This window comes from Chanodichthys erythropterus, chromosome 7 (assembly GCF_024489055.1).
Source record: "Chanodichthys erythropterus isolate Z2021 chromosome 7, ASM2448905v1, whole genome shotgun sequence".
Classification (NCBI taxonomy): domain Eukaryota; kingdom Metazoa; phylum Chordata; class Actinopteri; order Cypriniformes; family Xenocyprididae; genus Chanodichthys; species Chanodichthys erythropterus.
Window position 1 is genome coordinate 34,126,173 of NC_090227.1, and position 23,473 is coordinate 34,149,645.

Sequence of the window (23,473 nt, forward strand, 5' to 3'; positions counted from 1 at the left end):
TCCTGTCATTCCAAATGTTCTGAACTATAACTTAATGTATCCCATTTAAAGCATCTGTGGACTCACTGTGTTGACTTATTCTGTATACACATTATTTTTTTGTGAAGGGATGCAATAACTGTTAAACACTTCTTTTTTAGCTTGTGTTAAAATTAATGCAGTAATGTCACAGAAAAGTCACAGGTCCTGTCCCAAATGGTCACCATTTGTGGTATCCACACTTTAGTGATGTAATGCCATATGGATTGTTGGCTGGTAGATTGCATGTGGTCCCACCAGTGTGGGCTTTGCAAAAGGGCACATTAAGGCCACATACAGAGGCACACTTGAGCTCCCCTTTGAACTGTAAAATGACAAATAAGACACCCTACTACTGCCCTGTGGACTTGACAAACACACTTTGATTATGATTGCGTAATCAAAGGCCACAGAAGTGTTCCATTGGAGAAAGGGCCACAGAGTACTAAATATGGAAAATCACTTTTTTCTTATATTCTCACTTGATGGTTTGAGAAAATCAATGATGCAATTCAACCATTTTCTTTTCTTTTATAGCAAAACATGCATGTAAAACACACGTTCACACTGTCAGTAGTTGGGATTGATAATCACATTTACTTACAGGTATGAGTCTCGAAATGTCCCGTTCAAACAGTAACTTAGAGTAGCATCTCGAATACTGTCTGTATAAACGTGCAATGGCAGTCAAGCCCATATTATCTTACCAGTAAACATAGCGACAGTGACCAAAGTAATATCAAAGATGGCAACGTCTATAAAACGGAAAAGTCTAATCGAGTTCATTCATCACATCTTAATTAACCGACAGCAGCTTTTATATCTGGGTGTAGAGCGGAGCAGCTCCGACCGGTGGATTCAGATGACACACATCTCATATCTCCATCGCTTTGTTACCGAAAGTGAAACCACACATAAAAACCAGCCACATACGGTAGAAACGCGTTTGTGCTGCGCAAGGCAGCTCTCTTGCACTGTATAACGAGTCCGGTTCCGTTCACACAGCGCGGGTTTTCCGAGAATGCGGTTGTGAGACCTGAAAATTTACGGGTGTGACATCCGTATTCTGTTGCTGTGTGAATGTGGCGACATACAAAATTGTTAAACCAGAAATGTACAAATAATAAATGCAAAAAAACAGCGATGTCCTGAAATCTAAGTATTACATCGAGTTTAATTTATTGACATAACTCGATCATGTTTAATGCGATAGTCGCATCCTCACATAATACAATATGTTGTTAGTCTCTAGCTGCTAACATTTACATTAGGCCTAGTGAATACATAGATCTGCATCTATGATTTGTGTAGCCTACTGGACTGAAGACTTTTTGTTAAAGGGATAGGTCACCCAAAAATGAAAATTATGTCACCATTTACTCATCCTCAAGCACTGTATGAATTTCAGTAACCAAACAGAAACCAGACAGATTTTACTACCGTAGTAGGAAAAATAAATACTATGGTAGCCTAATCAATAGGGAGTGAGATCTGTTTGGTTATCGAATCCATGATGCCATGTATCTGAAAAAGATGTCCAGGACCTCCAGTGGAAAAATAGGCCCACAACTTTAAAAATCCAGCAGTATATTTAACCGTGGGAATGGGGTACTTTTTATCCATGTGTGCACCAAACCCATCTGGTGGGTTTGCTGCCAAAAAGCTCTTGTTTTAGAAGAAGAAGAAGAAGTTTTATTTATATATTAGCGCCTTTCCATAGCTCAAGGTCGCTTTTAGTTTCATCTGACCATAGAAGCCGGTCCCGTTTGAAGTTCCAGTCTTGTCTAACAACTGATTATGCTGGAGATTGTTTCTGAATGAGATGAGATTTTTCTTGAAACCCTCCCGAACAACTTGTGGGGATGTAGGTGCTGTTTGATTATTATTTCTGAGACTCAAGACTCAACTAATCTCTGCAATTCTCCAGCTGTGATCCTTGGAGAGTCTTTGGCCACTCAAACACCTCGCTTCGCATTAGGATGATTTAGACACTCGTCTTCTTCCAGGCAGATTTGAAACATCTTTAGGTATTGCCCTGATAGTGGAATAAGGATTTTCAATGCTTTATCTATTTTTTTTTTACAGCCTAAAAAATTTCTATTCTATTTTGTGAAGCTCAACAATCTTTTGCTGCACATCAGAACTATATTCTTTGGTTTTACTCATTGTGATGAATGATTACGGGAATTTGGCCTTTGTGTTTCCTCAGGTTTATACTCCTGTGGAACCCTGGTGTGTTAAAAAAATTTAAATATGAATGGGAATATAGATATTTTACTCATAAAAAATTCTAGGGGTGCCAATAATTGTGGCCAATGTGTTTTGGAGAAAAAACATTTATTTTTATAATGTGATTTCCCCCCCGCTTTCAATTCTTTTCCTTCAATGAAAGGTTAGATTTTTACTAGTTTTCTGAATTAAAGAGCAAAAGGATGAACAATGCCGATTTATTTTTACATATTTACCAATAATTCTGACCAAAACTATATCTTTCTTTGTGTATGACAGAACAAAGAAATTCATACAGGTCTGGAGCTACTTGAGGGCGAGTAAATAATGACAGAATTTTCATTTTCGGGTGAACTATCCCTTTAAGGTTGCCAGAGGTTCTGGGTTCTAATCCTCCCATTTATTTTATTTTTTTTTTTCATTAAAACCAAAGATTTTCATCACTGATTGTATATCAAAAGCAGGGACACGTTTATGTGCATTTTGTTTTGTGATTTAACCGGGACGAATTAGCGATAGATTGAAGCGCTCGTCTGTGTGAAGACTGCGCAGTGTGCACGAGCGCCAAGAAAACACTGTTGCCTTCCGCCACTGATCAGAACAGCGGCAACAAACACTCAGCATGATTTCAAAAACGACACATTCCAGCGCCATCGCCTGTTATTTAACACAAACGAACGAATTGATAATCAACTGGATGTTTCTTTTGTATCCGTGCCGCGAGATGTTTGAAAAAGTGGTGGGGAGGGGACAGTATTGACCCTGGGGGACATGTTCCACCCGTCCCACCCTCAAATTACGCCTATAATTTTGTCCAATGATGAAAAATTGAATTTTACAACAAATAAAAAGTTTCCTTTTTGATTTTGTTGAATTTTATATTGTAATTGTTTTATTTGATGTTGTGGGTTTTCAGCTAGCTATGGGTGAATTCTTTTTAAAGTGCAGAATTCACTACATTGGGAGAAATTGTGAGCTTATTGTAAATGATGTAATTTAATCATATTCTGCAATGGAATTATTTTTGTAACATGGAAACTGTCATTAGCAAGCGTTTTAAATGCAGATGTTGTGCTGTATGTAAAATATGATTTTTTCCATTATAAAAGTAGAATCTCAAGCATATAATAAGACTTCTTTACAAATTCTAATGTAATCAGTATGACTGTAATATAAACAGTTATGAATTTCCATACAAATGTCACACGGCTGTCGCAATTTCTCTCAAGAGAGTTGCTCATTGTAAATATTCTCTTGTTGGGTCAGTACAAAATTAAATGGGGTTTCAAATGTGACTTTCCCTTCTTCTCTTTCATTGAACAAACCAGTGATAGCAACACAAACACACCAGAGTCGATTTAAGTGAGTTTATTTACAGTTCTAAACAATTTGATAGACCTGGCTCAGATCTGACAAAATGATATATACAAATATAAATAGAAGTAACAAAAGGACTGATATGTAAAGCACATTGCCCTAACATAAAATGATTTCTTAAAAAACAAACAAAATCACCTTACACATTAACCGCTTTAAATTTCTGTAGCTTGTCATGAAATAGGTCAGTTTGTTTCACTACCATGCCATACGGACATAAAAAGCAGGTGATAGAAAAACTGCTAAATATTAACAGCAGTGTAAATTGTATATTTTTGTAGTTTTACACAGCATCAGGTCAATAAACAAAGGGTTCCCCCCCGAAAAAAAATTATTAGGGCAGTATTATCTGTTTTTTTGTTTGTTTTTTTGTCCACTTGGGGCATTAACATCAATATATCATTGTGTATAATTACATGTATTATTATTTTTTCCATAATCCACTGCGCTTGTTAAACTTCAGCTATCCTCTTACCAACCACACAAACTCAAAGTGCATCTTCAATTAGCATTATGATAAAAAAAAGAACATTATTAAACTATAACAGTTCCAGTTACCGCATGTTTAATTTGAAAAGAGTAAATAAGTGCTTGTATGCTTCAGATGCTTTTATGTATCTTGACAGCAGGGACCTATGTTTATGCATCACTGCACACTATAAAGCAATGTTTAAAACAAAAAAAATGTACCTTCATGGCAAACACTTTGGATTATGTAAGTGTGTGTAAAATGCTGACTTCATATTCATATTAACAGTCCATTTTTTCTTTATACTAGCTATATTACTGTTTTTACCCTGTTGAAAATTTGTCTCCGTACCGTTCTTTGCCCCAAGGTAAGGCATTTCTCAGTTCAAAAATCTCATCGAACATATTTTTCACCATGTAAACTGTGAGTCATGAGTTTATATTTGGTCCAGTTCTGTACCTCAAGACAACAGTGTCACTAACGGTCACCATATACGACTGGTCTCCAGGACCAGGACGACGAACAGCACACGCTCAAAAGAGAAACCTATACACTACGAACAGTCTTTACAAATGGAGACACGTCAGTTGTAACAAATTCCAGTCTTAAAATATAACTGTATAATACAAATATGCAAAATAATAATAGACTATATACACAAAAGTCTCTTTGTATGTGAAATATACAAGTGCCCCTAGACGGCCAAAAGAGGACTGTGTTTGTTGGGGTCGCTCATTGTGCTTCTACGTGTCCTAAACGTGATCAATTTGATTGTTCTACAGCTACTGGTCCCGAATCCACTCCATGATTCACTCGACGTGAACGAATGGAGCGATGGAATGACCTGAGCACAATGATATTGCTCCTAATCTACAATGACCTCTGAACTCAAGTTTACCTGAGCGGTGCTAGGCGATTTAAATATGACCCCAAGCTTCCAAAGGGGGGGTCGAGGGTCAAGACATTAGGCAGATGGAAGAGCAAAAGTGAAGGGGGAATATAAGGTAATGAACATGATTACAGACATTATAAGGTGGCATATTCACAGGAAGTGTATGAAGAAGAACAGTCACAGACTGGAAAGTTTTTTGAAGGAGACCTCATGGGAGCCAGAGGTAGCTTTGGTTACGATGAATGTTCAGGATCACATGAATCAAAGTGTTGCTTCTTTGGATGGGACTTGGGCATCTAGGATGCCTTCCTGTACGATGGATGCGAGGAAAGAGGGAGGAATGAGAGGAGGCGAATCACAGATTGGGCAGCCCAAAGGTTCTTTTGCACTCCATGACTCCAGCGCTGGGTGGCCGGTCACAATTGTGGGTCATCTTGACCTGGCTGGGTGTCAAACGGTCATATGCCATTTTGTATTCACGGTCGAATGCATCTGTGAGAATGAATGAAAATGTTAGTAATGATTGTAGTTCTCACGTTGAGCGAATTTATAATATGTACATTATCGTCAATAGGATTTTTTTATGTTTTTGAAAGAAGCCTCCCAGGCTGCATTTACTTGATCAAAAATACAGTAATACTGTGAAATACTATTAACATTTCAAATAACTTTTCTATTTTTAATACATTTTAAAATGCAATTCATTCCAGTGAAACAAAGCTGAATTTTCAGCATCATTACTCCAGTCTTTAGCGTCACACAAACCTTCAGAAATCGGTGCAAATGTGCTGATTTGGTGCTATTATCAATGCTGATATTTTTGTGGAATTCATGATACATTTTTTTTTAGGATTTTCTGATATATAGAAAGTTCATAAAACAGCATTTATTTAAAATAGAAATCTTTTCAAGATTTTTCATACAGAATATTGAAATGTAATATATGTACATATATGTTTTCACTCTATATGAGCATATATTTCATATATGAGATATATATGTCAAAATATGTATTATACATACATAAACATATATATTATATGGGATACATTTATATGTCAATATATGGAATTGTTCCAATTTCTAATATGTTTCATATATGTTTTTACTTTGTATGAGGATATATTCCATATATTGATATTTCATATATGTACATAAATTACATTTCACTTTTGATCAATTCAATGCATCCTTGTTGAATAAAAGTAATTTCTTTTGGGGAAAAAACAAAACAAAACAATTATTAATTCCAAATTTTGGAACAGTAATATAATACATTATCAAAAGAGTCAACTCACCGATATTTATGCTACTTTTGCCCAAAGCCACCAAAGCCAAGAACAGGATGTCTCTATATAAGCTCCTGCATATGAAAAATAACAAGAAATTAGTAATTAAGACTACCTTGTCAAAACGGTTATTTAAACACGTTTTTGTGCTGAGGCACATTTATTGTTCTCTTACCGTTGTCTGACGAAGCCCAGTCTGGTTCCCAGTACCTGCAGTATCTGACTCATGGGCTGATAGACATCGTTCCTCTGGATGCTCTTCACGACACTCTGCAGCAGCTCTAAGCTCACAGACTGCTCCTCCTCCCACAGGGCAGCAGATACTGCAGGATTTGCACCTATTAAAAAACATGAACACACTATGATGTAGATGGCTGGTACTTGCTTGGGATGTTCATGTAAAACTACTGCTACAGCTGCTAAAGGGTTTTTAAAAGGGTTTTAGTGCATTTAGTGCTTTTCCTAAATGTTCTGGGTGGTTGTTTATTGGCCTAAGGAACAGTGTTGTTATTGGTTTGAGGCATATCTCATATCCACAGCAAAAATATCTGTTGCAAATATTTGTCCAAGAACCAATTTCATGCACATTTACAGTCAAAAAGCTCACTTATCACTGTGCAAATGAGTTTGTAGGACATATTCTTACAATATGATTTCCAGAGCAAGTAGCAGGGCTGAATGGGGTCCTGATGCAGTCTGGGGTTGTCCCACAGGATCTGGACCAAGACATTTTTACTGTCTTCTGATGCACAACTTTGCAGAGGCTGCAAGAAAACATGCACATAAAATTGATGCAAGCTGTTATGGAGAAATACAGTGGCATCACCAACAGCTTCTATGCATTTACAACTATTCAATCATTAAAAACAAATGGGACATAATGTGAGAGTTCTTGAGACCAACCTGAACATCTTTGCTGTAGTGTTTGGAGCTCAGATAGAGTCCCGGCAGGCTGCTGGGCAGGTCCAGTCTACGGAAAAACCACACCAGATTCCAGAACACAATGGGGTGGTGATCCACAATGGCTGCGGACGAGATGGCCTGGTCTCCCTCGTTTTCCAGCAAGCTCTCCAGCTCTTTCCAAAGTACCAGAGGACTCAGGTAGGGTACGGTAACTGGCTCCTACAGCACAGAAAGACTAAAATAACTACCAGCCCAATTAACTGAACCAACTTTTGAGCCATAAAAAGTGATGATTACAAAATATGATTCCAAAACACTGAAATGTAATGAATTGAACATATTCTTACAGGGTCTTTTTTGCCATTGCTGGACAGATTGCCAGTGACTTCGTAATCTTGTGGAAGTTCATCTGCGGTGTCTGTCTGGCAAGTATGCGTGTCTTGAGAAGGGGATCTGATTAGAAACAGAAGAAAACTGTTTGAAATGGTGAATATCTCTACAGAAATATCAACTGATTTGGTTGGAGACCAAATTACCTTTCCTGGTCACCCAGGTTTCTGATGTCCACATTGAGCAGGGGCAGAAACGGAGATCCGCAAAAGGGGCACGTGCTATTGAGGTTGGAGTCGTCAGCTGTCCAACCAGCCATGATCTCTTCATCATACACCAAACTCTCACAGGTGTTACAGCGTGAACAACTGGACATACGTACCTGGAAAGCCAATCAAAGTTAGTCTCACAGTAGTACTTAAACATACGTGTCATTCAAAGTAAGAAAAACTCACTTCAATGGCGTAATTCTGCGTGGACTGAGTGAGGCTGGAATCAGAACACACGTCTGAGGTCTGTGGAGCTTTCGTTATTGTCAGCGATGGACCTAAAAGACAAAACAAAAGTCACTCTCTGCGGCAAAAGGCGCTTTGAAGATGATGTTTTTCATCAGAGAACAATCTTCTCCCAAAACAAGTCACATTTCAAGGTGATTGCCTGCAGGGATTATGAATGCTAATTCTGATGGCGCTCAATGAGGAGAGAGGCTCGACAGAAGTCTGGGATAAGAGCGTGTATGCGAATGTGAGTGATTGGGGAGCACTCCAGCACAACCCCCATCAGCCTGATTAAAGAGCCCCTCTCAGACCCCATTACTGCAGAGCCAGACACACTCAGCCCTGTCTACTGGCCTACTTCTGCAGCTGCTGGAGCAGAAACAATGAACGACACACATATGCAAAAACGTGCTTAATCACCCACCCAAAACATCACGCGTAATTGGCCGGGAACGCTACAAATATGGTCATCTTTACAATTGAATTGTTCATAATTAGTATTACCCCTCATTTGGATTTATTTAAACATATCTCCTTCTCTTGCTTTACTTCTCTAATTGTACAACACTGTAATTTTTACAAAGGACTGAAATATACCGAGCATTACTCATGAGAAAGCCTGATGGGTAATTTTCTAGCACACGGTCTATTTTTAGTGTTATTCAGGGGAAACCATAAAGATTTACCTGAACAGAGGGGAGGCGTTTAAAATGAACATTACTAATGAATATTAAATGTGCTGTAACTAATTTCAGCCATTTTGCTAAGTTCCACCATTTTGCTTACTTCTTCCACATGTCCTCAATTCACTGTCTAGAAAACCCAATGTCAGAAAACCCATACAAAAAAATTCAGAGGTAGAAAGAGATCCTGAATAGCTAAAAAAGAAAGTGTTGGTTGCTCTGTTGACTCGTTTTGCTGATTACAGAGCCCACATGTCACACAGACAATTGTGACATCCCATTTATATTGTGTGAGATAAATATCAAGCATGAAATTATAAAAATGTTTTTTACAAAATTAAATTATCTGCTTTTATATTGTAAAGAAAATTATTTTAATGCAGTATATACTATTTTAATGCAACAGTCATTAAGAGAGACTCGCTAGAAAAATACAACACAAACAAATAAAAACTTTTTATCATAACACTATATGCATATAAAAAATATAATAGGACAGTCAATAGAATAAACTATTGTTTAATGTCATAATCTTCGACCAGTTGTTAAAAAAGCAAAATAATACACTAATTTTCTGGAATAAAGTTGTTTTGTTATTGTAATAAAAATGTAAATGTAAATTACATTAAAGGTGCCATCGAATGAAAAATTAAATTTATCTTGATGGAGCGATAATAACTGACATGATCCATGATATTTTTAGTGATATTTGTAAATTGTCTTTCTAAATGTTTTGTTAGCATGTTGCTAATGTACTGTTAAATGTGGTTAAATTTACCATTGTTTCTTACTGCATTCAAGGAGACAAGAGCCATCGCTACTTTTAAACACTTGCGGTCTGTATAATTCATAAACACAACTTCATTCTTTATAAATCTCTCCAACAGTGTAGCATTAGCCGTTAGCCACGGAGGACAGCCTTAAACTCATTCCGAATCAAATGCAAACATCCAAATAAATACTATACTCACAGGAATCGATGTATGCATGATGAACACTTTGTAAAGATCCATTTTGAGGGTTATATTAGCTGTGTGAACTTTGTGTTTGCTGTTTAAGGCAGTTGAGAGCTTGGGGGCGGGGAAGCTGGAGATTTTAAGGGGCCGCACGCTTAATCGGTGCATATGTAATAATAGCTCAAAATAGGCAGTTAAAAAAATGAATAAAAAAAAATATCTATGGGGTATTTTGAGCTGAATCTTCACAGACACGTTCAAGGGACACCTTAGACTTATATTACATCTTTTGAAAAGGGGTTCTAGGGCACCTTTAATGTGTTAAATTGTTTTTATTTATATAATTTATTTTATTTTATATGTATGTTTTTCTTAATGTCACTTTTTCTATATGTCTCATGAGACTTATTTCAATTCTGTGAGGATAAGAATATATTTATAAATATACATGCAAATCATAGAAAAACATAACATAATTATTGTCTGATATTTAACACTGTTATTTGAGGAGTAAAGCGAATGCTGCACACTCACCAGTGAGGGAGGACTGTCGGAAGAGTCGAGGTGGTGCGGATGGGCTTTCTAGGCAGTGGCTGCTCCTGTAAGGGCTCCGTTTGGGCCGCGTGACAGGCTGGGCAGCATCTCGCTGGGGGGAAGAGAGCCCATCGGGGTCTACACAGGAATCGCTTTCGATCAGAGAGGAGCAATCAGGGTCACCTGACCCCAGTGAAGACACACTGACCCGGTCAGAGTTTAAATCCTGGTCAGAAAAAAAGAAAAATCAGGGTGAGAAAAAAAGTTAACATTTTTGAAAGAAATCTTTTATTTATTTAGCATTTATTTGATTTATTTTTCGCATTTATTTGATTGAAGAGAAAAACAAACAAAACAGTTATATATTGTAGAAATATTATTACAATTTAAAATAACTATTTTCTATTTTAATAGACTTTAAAATGTAATTTATTCCTGTGATGGCAAAGCTGAATATTCAGTAGCCATTACTCCAGTCACAAGTCACATGATCCTTCAGAAATCATTCTAATATGCTGATTTGGTGCTCAAAACATTTCTTACTATTATAAATGTTGAAAACAGTTGTGCTGCTTAATCTTTTCATTTTGTTGATATTTTCAGCATTTATTCAAAATAGAAATCTTCTGTAACAATTTAAATGTCTTTACTGTCCCTTTAATTTATAAAATTATTTCTTTCTGAAAAAAAAGGAGAGGTGAAAAGAGTCAGCAAAGACGAGGCCTTCATTTCCAGAACTTCATTAATGGGTAGTGTCATACATACCTGTGTAATGGACGTCTGGGAGGAAAGTCGTGAATACAGTCGGCTGGCTTTCTCAGCGACCCCCTTCCCAGCAGAGAGGAAGCTGCTCTTGAACACGTCCAGGGTCGGGGTGAGCAGAGAGTCCATGGAGAAAGAGGAAGAGGAGGGCGTCGGTGAGGAAGGGGAGGCCAGAGAGGTGGGCCGCTGCTCCCTGACCCTGCGCACTCGACCCTGAGGGAGGGATGGCGAGGAGAAGAGTCGTGTTCGCGGCTGAGGTTGGAGTTGGGAGGTGCAGGGGGAGCCGGCTGCTGCAGACATGCGGGGAGAGCTGTGCGGGGACGGGGTCTGGAGCCCCTTGAGGTCCACACTGAGAGACCGCTGGCTTAACGGGCTACTCAGGTTGTTCATGTAGTGATGAATCTCTTCAGCAAGGTCTCTGCGGGCAGTGGGGGTGTCTGCATTATCCCCCTCACTGTGGACTTGAGTCTCAGCCACCATGAGGGACAGAGGATCAAACCCTGCTTCAATACCCATCCTCTTAACCACTCGGCCAAGTGCACCGCTGCAGCTCACGCTCCTCTCCACGCCGATGTGCTCCCTCTCCATGGCAACTCTCTTCTCCATGGCAACCGTGCAGCTAGCAGTCCTCTCCACGGCAACTTTAGGTGGGCTCACAACGCCCCCCACTGCATCCGTTTCTATCAGTGCTGCGACAGATTCAGTACAGAGTTCTCCTACTGTCTTACCCGGGGTTAGATCCAATGTGCTGGGCCTTATGGGCTTTTCTGCAAAAATATCCAGGGAGTTTGGCCTTTTTGTCTTTGGGAGGGCTTCAGAAAGGAAATGATTGGTCTCCCCATTGGTTGCGGATGGATGGGTTCCAACCAGAAGGGATGAATCCTCTATCTTTGAGAGTACAGTCTGAGACACTGAACGTTGAAATGAGAGGAAAAACAAAGAGACACTTGTTTAAAAGAAGCAAATAAACAAGCATTTTAATATGTTGCAGTGCCACACATTACCACTAGGGGGAAGCGAAGAGGTGTTCAGTGCAACTTGCATACTTGGAATTAAATACTAGTCTACTTACTGAATACTGTATAGGGCAGCATATACTATAAGATTTTATTCAATAACATTAGATAATGTGTTGAAGTGACCATAAACAATATTTTTACAGTATTTAGTAATCTAATTTAGAAATATACTATTGTTCAATGTTAATTCATGTGTGTTCATGATAAATTGTTAATTTATATGCTAAAGCCTTTTATGCTCACCGAGGCTGTGTTTATTTAATCAAAAATACAGATAAAAACAGTAACATTGTGAAATGTTAGGCATTAGGCAGTTGTGGCCTAATAGTTGGATTCAGACTATTAGGGCACGGGTTCGAGTCTCAGTACCAGCAGGAAATGTAGGTGGTGGTGGGGGGGTTTGAATGAACAACACTCTCTTCAACTCTCATTACTAACAACTGAGGTACCCATAAGCAAGGCACCTAACCCCCAATCACTCCATGGGTGCCGCAGCAAAAATGGCTACCCACTGCTCCGGGTGTGTATTCATGGTGTGTGTTTAATACTCACTCCTGTGTGTGTGTGTGTGTGCACTAAGATGGGTGAAATGCAGAGCACAAATTCAGAGTATGGGACGACACACCTCACGTCACTAACTTAAAATGTTATTGCTAATTAAAGTAACTGTTTTCTATTTTAATATGTTTTAAAATGTAATTTATTCCTGTGATGGCAAAGCTGAATTTTTAGTAGCTATTACTCCAGTCCTCCAGTGTCACACATACCCTTTGTATGTTTAGAGACAAAAGAATTCTGCATTACTCACATGAGCAAGAGTTTCTGTCCTTCTTCTCTTTCATGTCTGGAGAAGGGTTCTGCTCCTCACCTCCTCCTAACCTCACCTCCTCTTTAGACAGAGAGTCATAGCCCTGATCAGACTGACCACCTGGAATATAAACAATACACAGAAACAAACACTAAGACTCGTGGTTCTCAACTGATGTTTTCTTGAGGAACTAAAGTTGATACTGTTTTCAGTGCACATTTAACATAATCTAAGTCTTAATTTTAGCATTAAAGGGTTAGTTCACCCTAAAATGCAAATTCTGTCATTTATTACTCACCCTCATGCCGTTCCACACCCGTAAGACCTTCATTAATTTTCGGAACACAAATTAAGATATTTTTGTTCAAATCCGATGGCTCCGTGAGGCCTTCATATTGATATTATATTGTTCAATATTAATATTATAAACCGACGAGAATATTTTTGGTGCACCTAAAAAAAAACATAATAACGACTTATTTAGTGATGGCCGATTTCAAAACGATGCCTCAGGAAGCATCGGAGCACATTGAATCTGTGTTTGAACCGCGATCCGATTCATGATTCGATACACAGATTCACTGTGCTCGTCGCTTTATAATATTAATATTAAACGACTGCACGCACATGAACTGATTTAGATGTGTTTTTAGTACCTTTATGGATCTTGACAGAGGAAGTGACATTACTCCCTATGAAGGCCTGGGGGTGAGTAATAAATGACAGAATTTTCATTTTTGGGTGAACTAACCCTTTAAGCTTTGTTTTTCCTTCAGCAACTCTTTTGGAATAGATAATTCAGTGCAATTCAGAACAAAACACTCCTAAACCCCAAAAAATTGGGCAAAACATAATATAGCATGTACAAAACAAATCATCCTCATAAATGTTTAATGTTGTTAAGATTTTTTGCAGGGCTAATATGATGGAATCTTTTTGAGGGCTTACAAATCTGTATTGAATATTTTATTATTACTTTACGGATTTTGGGTCATTTGATGCAGCTGGATAGAGACTCTTAGGAGAAAGGCTTCAAACAAAGTCTAAAGATAGAACAGAACATCATGACCCATGATAACACAACATCAAAAAGAAGCACTAATTTACTCTCACATATTCTGTAATCGGGCAGAAACACTGACAGACACTCCTTCTGAGCCACACTGAGAAAGCTGATGGGGCATAAAGTTCACATCATAGTACTGCCTCCAGAGGTGAGCTAGAATAACACCATTAGTCATTCCTTCTTGCCTTTCTCGCCTCCTCAGTCAGACTCCTGCTACACTGTTGTCTGTGAGTGCTCGCTAACTGCGAGTCTCTTCTGATCAATCTCTCAGATCTCCTCTGTGGGCATCACCGCCTATAGCTCTGGAATACTTTAAAAAGCTGTTCGAACATATAGAGGGGGCTTTCTTCTCTGTCTATTACCATATTCTCAGATATGGGTGTCAGGAACCTACTGCAGTCCTGCTCATTACATTTCATTTCATGACTTTGTGGAACACAAAGGAAGACATTTTGAAAAATATAGCGAAAGTTAATGGGGTCTAATATTTTGAACCATATTAACTTTCATTCTACTGACAGAAAAGTTGAAAATTCTTAAAAATATCTCTTTTCGTGTTCCCTGTTTCGTGTTTGAGTGATGTGAGGGTAGGTAGATGATGGGTAGACCCATCTCAGTTTACAGATCCTGTGAAAATGTACATTAATGTTCAAAAGTTTGGGAGGGTAAGATTTTTTTTTGATAAAAAATTAATTATTCAGCAAGGATCCATTAAATTGATCAAAAGTTACAGTTAAGACATTTATAATGTTACAAAAGATTTGTATTTTACATAAATACTATTCTTTTGAAAAAATGTATCATGGTTTCCACAAAAATAATTACTGTTTTTAACATATAAGAAATGTTTCTTGTGCACCAAATCAGCAAATTAGAATGATTTCTGAAGGATCATGTGACACTGAAGACTGGAGAAATGATGCTGAAAATTTGGCTTTGCCACCACAGGAATAAATTACATTTTATAATATATAAAAATAAAAACATAATTGTAAAAATATTTCAGAATATTACATTTTTTTACTGTATTTTTGATCAATGCAGTGTTGCGGAGAATAAAAGACTTCTTTTAAAAACATTAAAAAAATCTTACTGATCCCAAACTTTTGAGCAGTAGTGTACTTCCTAATGAAATCATTCATTTTATCACAATTCTTTTTTGTTTTGAAGTTGCATTCAAAATTCATCTGAATCATCTGAGGGGGCATGTGAATGGTGTAATGCTTTTGTTCACTGAACCAAATGTGCTATACTAATGTGTGCTTGAAAAAAAAGAGAAAATACTGAAAGGGAGAGACGTCTTTTCACTCCCACAGTGAAAAATAATGACTCTCCTAGAGACTTCTAAGGAATCTGAAGGAGAGAGGGGCACGTCCTGTTGTGCCGAGAGCGCAGTGGTGGACTGATGATGGAAGGAGAACACAGACAGAATGAAGGCGGCCCGGGTACCTGTGCTGGATCTGTCATCACTGGAATCCATTTTAGTGAAGTCTGTATCAATGGAAACTCGCTCCGCAGAATCGTTAGAGCTGTCCAGACTGCCATGGCTGACATTGTCGAGATCACTGGCATCTGCTCAGAAGAAAAGTATGAAAGACAGTTAGCAGGAGAACTAACAAGTAACATATTTCAAAACACCACCGTTTGCAACTTGAAAAGCTTTCTGCCCAGAGATTGCGTCATCTTTCAGTGGCAATAGAGCGAAAAAAGCAATCAAAGAACATGTGCGTAGGGATATTTTTGATCCAAAAATAAATAAATAAATAAGCCACCCACATGGTAATAAGATGTTGAGGGCTTTCAAAGCGCATACAATATCCAGTAATAAAAATCCCCAAAAAAGACAAGGAATTTATTTTACAAAAAAAAAATAAAAAAAATGTATAAGTTATTTTTTTAATGGCATTTTGATTTTTGTTTTCCTAAAAAACTCATAAAGTTCACATTATAAACCACAAAATACGTTTCATAATCAATAATCCAGCAATATTGTGAAATATAATTAACATTTAAAATAACTGTTTTACTTAACGACAATTTTCAGCAGCCATTACTTGCAGCTTTCAATGTCACATTCAGAGATTATTATAATATGCAGGTGTTCAAGTATTATTATATCATATATATATATATATATATATATATATATATATATATATATATATATATCTCAATGTTGAAAACAGTCATGCTACTTTGATTGACAGAAAGTTCAAAGGAACAGTATTTATTCAGATTTTTTTGTATCAAAGTCTTTACTGTCATATTTGACCAATTCTAATTTGTTTAAAAAAAAAAAAAAATCATACTGATCCCAAACTTTTGAATGGAAGTTTGTATTCCTTTAATATTAATCACTGGACAAACGCATTGAAAAGTAAGCTCCAACAGCATGCAATCAGCCGATTGGGTCTTTAGTCCCTTGTGTGCGAGATAAATTCGATCCGCACTACAAGGCTGCAGTATTTTGGGGGTGGTGCGTTGAGGCAGCTTTTTTTAATTACTAAAGCCCTCTTGTGCACTTCTCAAATATGCTGCTTACAGGGGGCTGTGTGAGAAAGGAGATCACATCAAGTGTAGACTGTGAACTGTGGTGGCTGAGGAGGCGGCTATCGACTCTCATCTTAATTGGACCCATTAAAGCCTCTCTGGTTCAGCAGGCAGGCTGTATCAGGCCTGGGTGAGGAGGGGGGATAGTACCTCCCTCAAGCACAAAACTCAAGTAATCCTGCCTCTGTGTAAAATGATGGAAAGTTTTTCTGACAGTTGGAAATAATATTGAGTCCATGCTCCCTTTTGACTGAGCTTGCATCTCAAAGAAACAAGTCTGGTGATATAACTATTTTAAACAGAAATGAAAAGTCTGGGTGTGGAAATGGGAGTCAGAATGACTATTACTTTGTAGAAGTAATGAATGTAGCTATTAATGACCTGGCCCAAACTCTAATGAATTCTGTTCCAAAGTCTAGTGAGCTGCCTTGGCATCTGCATAGTGAACTTCCTAACCAAAATGGAATCTAAAAATGAGCCAATTTGGAAGAGATTATCAAAGGCAAATTCCAAGCATAATTTCTTCTCATCTAGAGACTCAACAGACAATTGATTTCAATAGAGTTTGCCGATAACATAACACACATTGGGTAAAATAGTCATATGTTATTATGTATACATATATAAAAATAGTCATAGTTGAGTAAATTGGGTAATTTGGGTAAAATGTGTCTTTAATTAATTTCATTTAGACATACTATATTTTGCTGGCTTCAAGGCAGCATAATCATGTGTAATTTTTCTGGATTGAATCTGACTTTTGTTTTTGCAGGCAACTTAAAATCTGTGTCCACTTCTGTGAAATGTGTGAAATGGAGTTGGGGGTTTTACCAGAGAGATGGGTGTCTTTCGGGTGGGTGGTCTGCCTCCTCCATACTTGTTTGAACAGCGCCACACCCCGAACCACATTTCTCAACTTTCCCCACAGGAAGTATCCCCCTCTAGTCGAGGAAGGCCATGTGCTCTCAAGAACGGCCTAGGGAGAGACGACACAGTAAGACACAAACACACACACACACACACACATAGATTAACTAAATAATTCTACAGTGCAACGCCTCTTATTATCTTAAGTAGATTGTGTTCTCTCTCAAGGACTGGGTGTTATTACTCTGATAGAATTGGAACAACACTCAGCTGCCCAGACTTATGTCCCTGGGAGTGTGTCCTCTTGGTATTTTGGGACAACTTGCAAAGCACACTGGGAAATATTGCTAGTCTACACTTTTGTCTAAAGATAACAGACATGAGAAATAGAGTCACATGCCAGATCTGCTGCCAGCTCAAGGCTCTCAAGCATCGGCATAAAACACACCTACATAGGATAAAGCTGTTCTGTCTCTATGTCTTCTTATGAAAGGAATTACACAAATTTGTTATTGGTCAGCCAATTGGTCAACAGTGGATTTGTAGATTTCTGACATTCATATTTCATTCGAACTGCGCCAGAGTTCGAAGTGGAACGAAAACCCATGAACCTAAAAAAGTACCTAGTACATTTTGACATTTAAACTGTAGAAATGTTGTTGCATTAAATAACAAAATATCAAACCAAGTGGCTTTTGCACACAAATTATGCCAGGACAGCGGTTGGGACCCAAAAATGGGTTGCAGATCTGCCCTGATTCTGTCTGTTCTAGTTGTGGCTACTAGAAAAATGCACAAACAAAAACTGCAACTACACTTATAACTTGGATAATCAACTTTTATCAACTTTTAAAATTAGGACAAAAACATCCTGTAACTTTTTGTTGTTGATGTCTTTTTGCTGTTTTTCCACTCAGACACAATGTTTTTTTATTAATCTGTCACTTGGTACAAGCTAATCAAATTAGGCAGATGCAACATGGGCAGGTTGTGTGACATTTCATCAACCATAAAAACCATAAAACACCAGAAAGAAAAGGAAATACTACCCATAGTACATTAAAAACTGGTTCATTTAGAAGGATAAACATGCCATTTTGATTTAGAAACATGCCATTTTTGTAACCACTTTTTGCGGTGACTGCATGTATTTGAACAGGAAATGGCATCAAAATCCAAAATCAAAATCCATTTAGTATCATGTAGTGTAACATAGATCTTGTGCCTTGAATAGATCTTTTATGTATATTTATTTAGGATTATTTTGATTTTTGTTTTCACAAAAGAAAACTGCGCTCACCCTGTTGTAGTATCCATAGGTTATGGCGTTAGGCTGCACTCCGGCTTTCTTCATCTCAAAAAGAACCCGGACAGCCAGAACAGGCTGTCCATACTGCCCACACAGCTGCATCAAGACCCGGTAACACACCTTCATTGGAGCAGAAACAAACCATTACTTACAAAACCACAACACAGGCGGAAATTTCCGCTGTCTAGGTTCAGTACTCACTGTACTCACAAATGACCAAAACCAATCAATGGAGACCATTTAGGCGACTGTACCTCATCAGGGGGCTGCAACTTTTTGTCCTGCATATTTCTCAGCACGTCGTAGGCCGTATGCAGCACCCGCGCCTTAGAGTGGCAGGCGCTGACATACGCGGGCAAGCAGATGAACCACAGACCATGACAATGCCTGAGGAGACACTTGGACCACATCTGCGGGATGGAGGAGTACGTCTTAGCCATCCGCTGGGCTGATTTGATCTCCTACAGAGGGAGGATCACAGAGAGGACGGGAATTAGAGGGGAGGGGGAGAGACTTGACAAGTGGGATCGTGGGGTGTGATTTGGATGAGATTAGTGTTTGAAATACCAACCTGTTGGGAGCGCCTGAAAATAGCAGCTGGGCTGATGGGACTGATGTGTCTCATTGCTGATGTTGCTTTGGGGACTCTGGGACCATCCTGAAGCTCACAGAGTTGGGCGTTCAGTACAGGGAACCCGCTGTAGCTGTAAGACATCAGCAGTATCAACACTGTTCTCCCTTACTTGATAATCCTCAACTTGATTGTTATGTAAAATTTATTTAATTATTAAAAGCACAACACTACACTATGCAGCACTAATAGCAGGTAAAACAACATAGTTTCTGCAGCTTCAGAGAAAGTTAAAATAAAGATAGGACTGCAGATTTTAAAATTAAAACTTAAACATGGCTAAGTGAGGTTAAAGTGAAAATAAAATATATAATTAAGCAAAAATAGGCATATATTCAACATTTGGGATATTAGACAATCATAATCATCAATGTCAAAAACACCCTATTGTAACTAAATAATATAAAATCTTAATATAATATAATCAGATGCTCTCTGATGAGTGTGCATTATTGCTTTAGTGGGAGTTTCTGTAGACACAGGATCCTCAAAGAGGTGTATTCTACATGCTGCATCCTGGGAGGGGTTTGGAAGGGGATTATGCTATTGCTACAATAACATCTGTGGTTGGGTGTGCTGTTCATATGCACAGTGTAACGGTGTGGATGGGAGTTTGTGTGCCAGAATGGCAGAAGCGTCTGTTGTACCTATAAACCATAGGTGGCTCTTCTCCTTCTGGAAGTGCCGGCAGCTCTGGCGGGGTGATGTATACCGTGTGCTCGCTGCGGTGGGATTTGTCAAGTTCAATAAGTCTTGTGTCCTCTGGCTTATCGCTGTCCACCTAGGGTAAAAACACGCTTCATCAGACATGGATGGTTTTCCATTTCCACAAAAACACATGGTATAAGCAATGACCCATGATGGAGAAAAGATAATGTTTTAGTTAAGAGGCTACATGTTTGCTAATAGTGCTCACTGAGGTCACTGAATAAAAGGTAGACAATAATAAGTAGAAAGAGGAACGGGAGAGAATATTTATGGCAACTGCAAGGCTTACACCCTAACTTATTCCATTTTACTATATTTATAAACTCATCACACGTCAATCCAGAGCTAAATTTTGGTCAGAATTGAGAACTGAATCTGGAACAAAACACACATCTTGCCATACAACCATGCCAAGGGATTTTCCACAGTCTGGACATGCTGCTGTTAGCCAAGAGATTTTAAGCACAGATCATCTGATCTCAGATCAGATGGAGCACAAGTTTTAGTGTAAATGAGCCTGATGATCTCCCACGTCCCTGTGTCCGACTGATCTCACATCTGCACCAAGAAGCTCTGATCCTCCTAGACTCCATCCAATCCTCCCCATCTGCCACAGACGCACTACAAGAGCACTGACCTGGACTTAATGCTTAATGTTGTATTGCTCGAGGGGCGTGAAACCATTCCAGTGCAATTTATAGGCTAGACAGTGCTTGGAGGAGACACTGTGCATTTAGCCTTCAGACAAAGTCTGTCTACAAGCCCTGTAAATGGACTATAAATGCATCATAAAGCCCATGCCACTGTACTACATTGGATATGAGGAACGCTATCAAATAAAACATGACTTTATATCTATTGATAGAGGGAAAATGAGTTTAAGCCTCTGTAAAGCATCCAAGGGTTTTGGATCATATTATTACAAAGTTATTAGACAGACAATAAGAGCAACAGGACAGAATTGAGCTCTTCCTAGACTTGCCAAATGAGTTTCCCTGAGAAGGTTTTAGATCAATCATTTTTACCAGAGGAAAAACAGCATCGATGACTGCGGAATCAATTAAAGTGCTTTGTAATGCACCAGGATGCCCAAAGCCACTTTCCGTGAATACGGTACAAAATAAAGTCTGAAACCCTAGAGTTTTTTTTCCATTTTCAGCAAGTAGTCAGTTAAAACAGGTGCTTTAAAAATGATGAAAAACGTGTATACCTCAGATGGTATAAGTGAATACTATAATTTGTCATTTTCATATCATCAAATGTGTAAAATATATAAGATGAAATATATATATATATATATATATATATATATATATTTTTTTTTTTTTTTTTTTTTTTTATCTGTCAATGACTGCTTGATATGTAAACAAAATAAACTTTAGGATCATGCCTTTTTACAAAGATTACCAAGTATATATATACATAAATAGAAGTTTGATTGAAGTTGTTTTATTGTGCTCTCTTTCCTCTCACATGAATCTAGCAGTGTACGTGATTCGGTCCCAGGGACAACAGTGAAATATACAGTTTAAAAATAGTTTTAATAATAATAATAATCCACAGCAGAACACTACGATTGCTCAATTAAAATCAAGTATTCCAGAGAGCCATGTAATAATACACTGTGCTGCAGAACACATTCAAACATACACTGTATGCCTTTATTGGCCCCCTCTGTGTTTTAAAAACACTTCCACACGTACATTATGGCTGTCAGCCAATCATAGAGCAGATTACATTGAAGTCTTAAAAGAAAAGTGGCACCAGAACCAAAAGTTTCACTTAGATGGTCAGAAACAGGGTGAAAAATGATTATGTATTACTACATTATGACGAACTTTAAGATAAGTTCTGGATCACTGAGGTGTCACACTATAACCAAGTTTCTTTCAGGCTACAGCGGTACATGGTTTGTCCTTCACTGCCCTAGTTCTTTTAAAATGTCCTCTGTGAACATAACCCACAAAACCACGCCAGTTTAAATCAACTCAAGCTGTCATTTTCATTACCACCACAGTGCTAAAGAACTGTCCTCCAATGTTCTCTCGAAAAAGGAAGGACAGGCCAAAGCAGGATAAGTGTGACTTTCACTGATGGCAGCATAATTGAAAGTGTAAGGCAAAGAGCTGCACATTCATCTCCACAAGCACACTAAAGCCTTGTGGGGAGGACAGGTGAGAGATGACTCCTGTTCCACTAAACAAGAATAAATTGTGGGCTCTTGTCGAGACAGATATAAAAGCACTACAAAAGGTACAGAATATATTTGTCAGCACTATATAAAGGAGGCAACTTGAAGAGGATCACTACAGATATAACTTCAGATCCATGTGCAGACTGAATCATACCGAGAAATGGGACAACAGTTGCAAACATAAGGAGATGCAAAATGGTGTATGGCACAGAAAAATTAATTTTACATGCAGAATCTCAGTGGTTCTGCAGAGACTCTGATCTAAACAGCAATGTTTTTAAATAATGAAGGCAGAGAGCACACATCTTCAAAACCAAGATTCATACTACCATATCACCACACCCATGGCGAGACCACAAAACAAAACGGGTCACGTCGGTTTGTCAACTGAGGTAAAAAAAAACTAGGGCGAGCAGTTTTTTTCTTGGAAAGTCTTAATTAAGTTTTAAGATATTAATGATAAAAAAACAACTAAATAAAAAAATGAGAGAAAAAAAATCATCGTTCTGGAATGTAAAGGCCATTTTTTGTAATGAAGGTAAATTATTTTGGTGACTGTTTTCAGTACTGCTATACACATATCCCCCCATCAGAAGTTAAAAGACACTAAATTAAGCAACTTACCTTTCCTCCTTTCTCTGTGCCGAACAACTTTCCAAGCAAGCAAGTAAAGACAACAGTTTAAAGGGAAAAGAGAAAAGAAAGTAGTGAGAAAATGAAAAATAATAGGGTAGGATCAAAAGCCAGAAAGGAAATAAGAACAAACAAGAGAACAATACTCACAGAAAATTAATAACCTGACATAAGTAAGCCCAAGGGATCATAACACAAAAGCTAATAATGCCAACATTTCCCCTTACTGTTCTCACAAATCACGCTGTATGCACTCCCTTGAACTCACTGCATTTTTCACATGCTCTTTGTTAAGAGCCTGGAGTCTAGTTTAAAATGGTAACTTTTTGTGAGCCTTGTAAAAGCAGTTTATGTTAAATCTCTAACCTCTAATCTGGAGAAAGGCATGAGATGCATTTCTTAGCGGGTGTAGAGACTAAGGTTTCATACCTTGTCAACGCAGTCATCAAAGAAAGCAAGGCTTGCATCCTTATCACTAACAAATGAGCACTCTTCGATGAAACGAATGAACATCTGAGTCTTGGTCATGAGGGAGTAAAACTTTTGATGGGATCGATCACGACTCTTCAAAAAGCCTGCAAAAAAAAATAAAAAAAGAAGAGTCTTATCTAAAGTCAAGGACATTGAGTGTGAGAGGTGCCGTTACAATGAGAAAAGGTGATCGCATTCATTATTTGATTACTATAATTCACTGCCACAGTTGTCGGTTGCGATTAAACATTTAATCAGTCAAATTTAGGAGGGCGTGT

General features: G+C 38.1%; 1 protein-coding gene across 1 annotated transcript in view; it reads right to left on the bottom strand.

The window, feature by feature from the left end:
• Nucleotides 1-3,606: 3,606 nt before the first annotated feature.
• The window catches only part of dennd4a (DENN/MADD domain containing 4A), a 34,754-nt gene continuing 14,887 nt past the window's right edge, over nt 3,607-23,473 (bottom strand). The window contains exons 13-30 of the mRNA XM_067390318.1: nt 23,154-23,299; nt 19,837-19,970; nt 19,130-19,262; nt 18,813-19,019; nt 18,550-18,678; nt 17,214-17,358; nt 15,282-15,404; nt 12,767-12,886; nt 10,943-11,850; nt 10,178-10,403; nt 7,963-8,054; nt 7,714-7,889; nt 7,525-7,630; nt 7,178-7,396; nt 6,921-7,038; nt 6,450-6,612; nt 6,284-6,348; nt 3,607-5,477 (exon numbers count right to left, since the gene is read on the bottom strand). Coding sequence (XP_067246419.1) covers nt 5,341-5,477; nt 6,284-6,348; nt 6,450-6,612; nt 6,921-7,038; nt 7,178-7,396; nt 7,525-7,630; nt 7,714-7,889; nt 7,963-8,054; nt 10,178-10,403; nt 10,943-11,850; nt 12,767-12,886; nt 15,282-15,404; nt 17,214-17,358; nt 18,550-18,678; nt 18,813-19,019; nt 19,130-19,262; nt 19,837-19,970; nt 23,154-23,299 — 3,347 coding nt within the window. The 3' untranslated portion in view covers nt 3,607-5,340. The remainder of the gene's footprint in view (nt 5,478-6,283; nt 6,349-6,449; nt 6,613-6,920; nt 7,039-7,177; nt 7,397-7,524; nt 7,631-7,713; nt 7,890-7,962; nt 8,055-10,177; nt 10,404-10,942; nt 11,851-12,766; nt 12,887-15,281; nt 15,405-17,213; nt 17,359-18,549; nt 18,679-18,812; nt 19,020-19,129; nt 19,263-19,836; nt 19,971-23,153; nt 23,300-23,473) is intronic.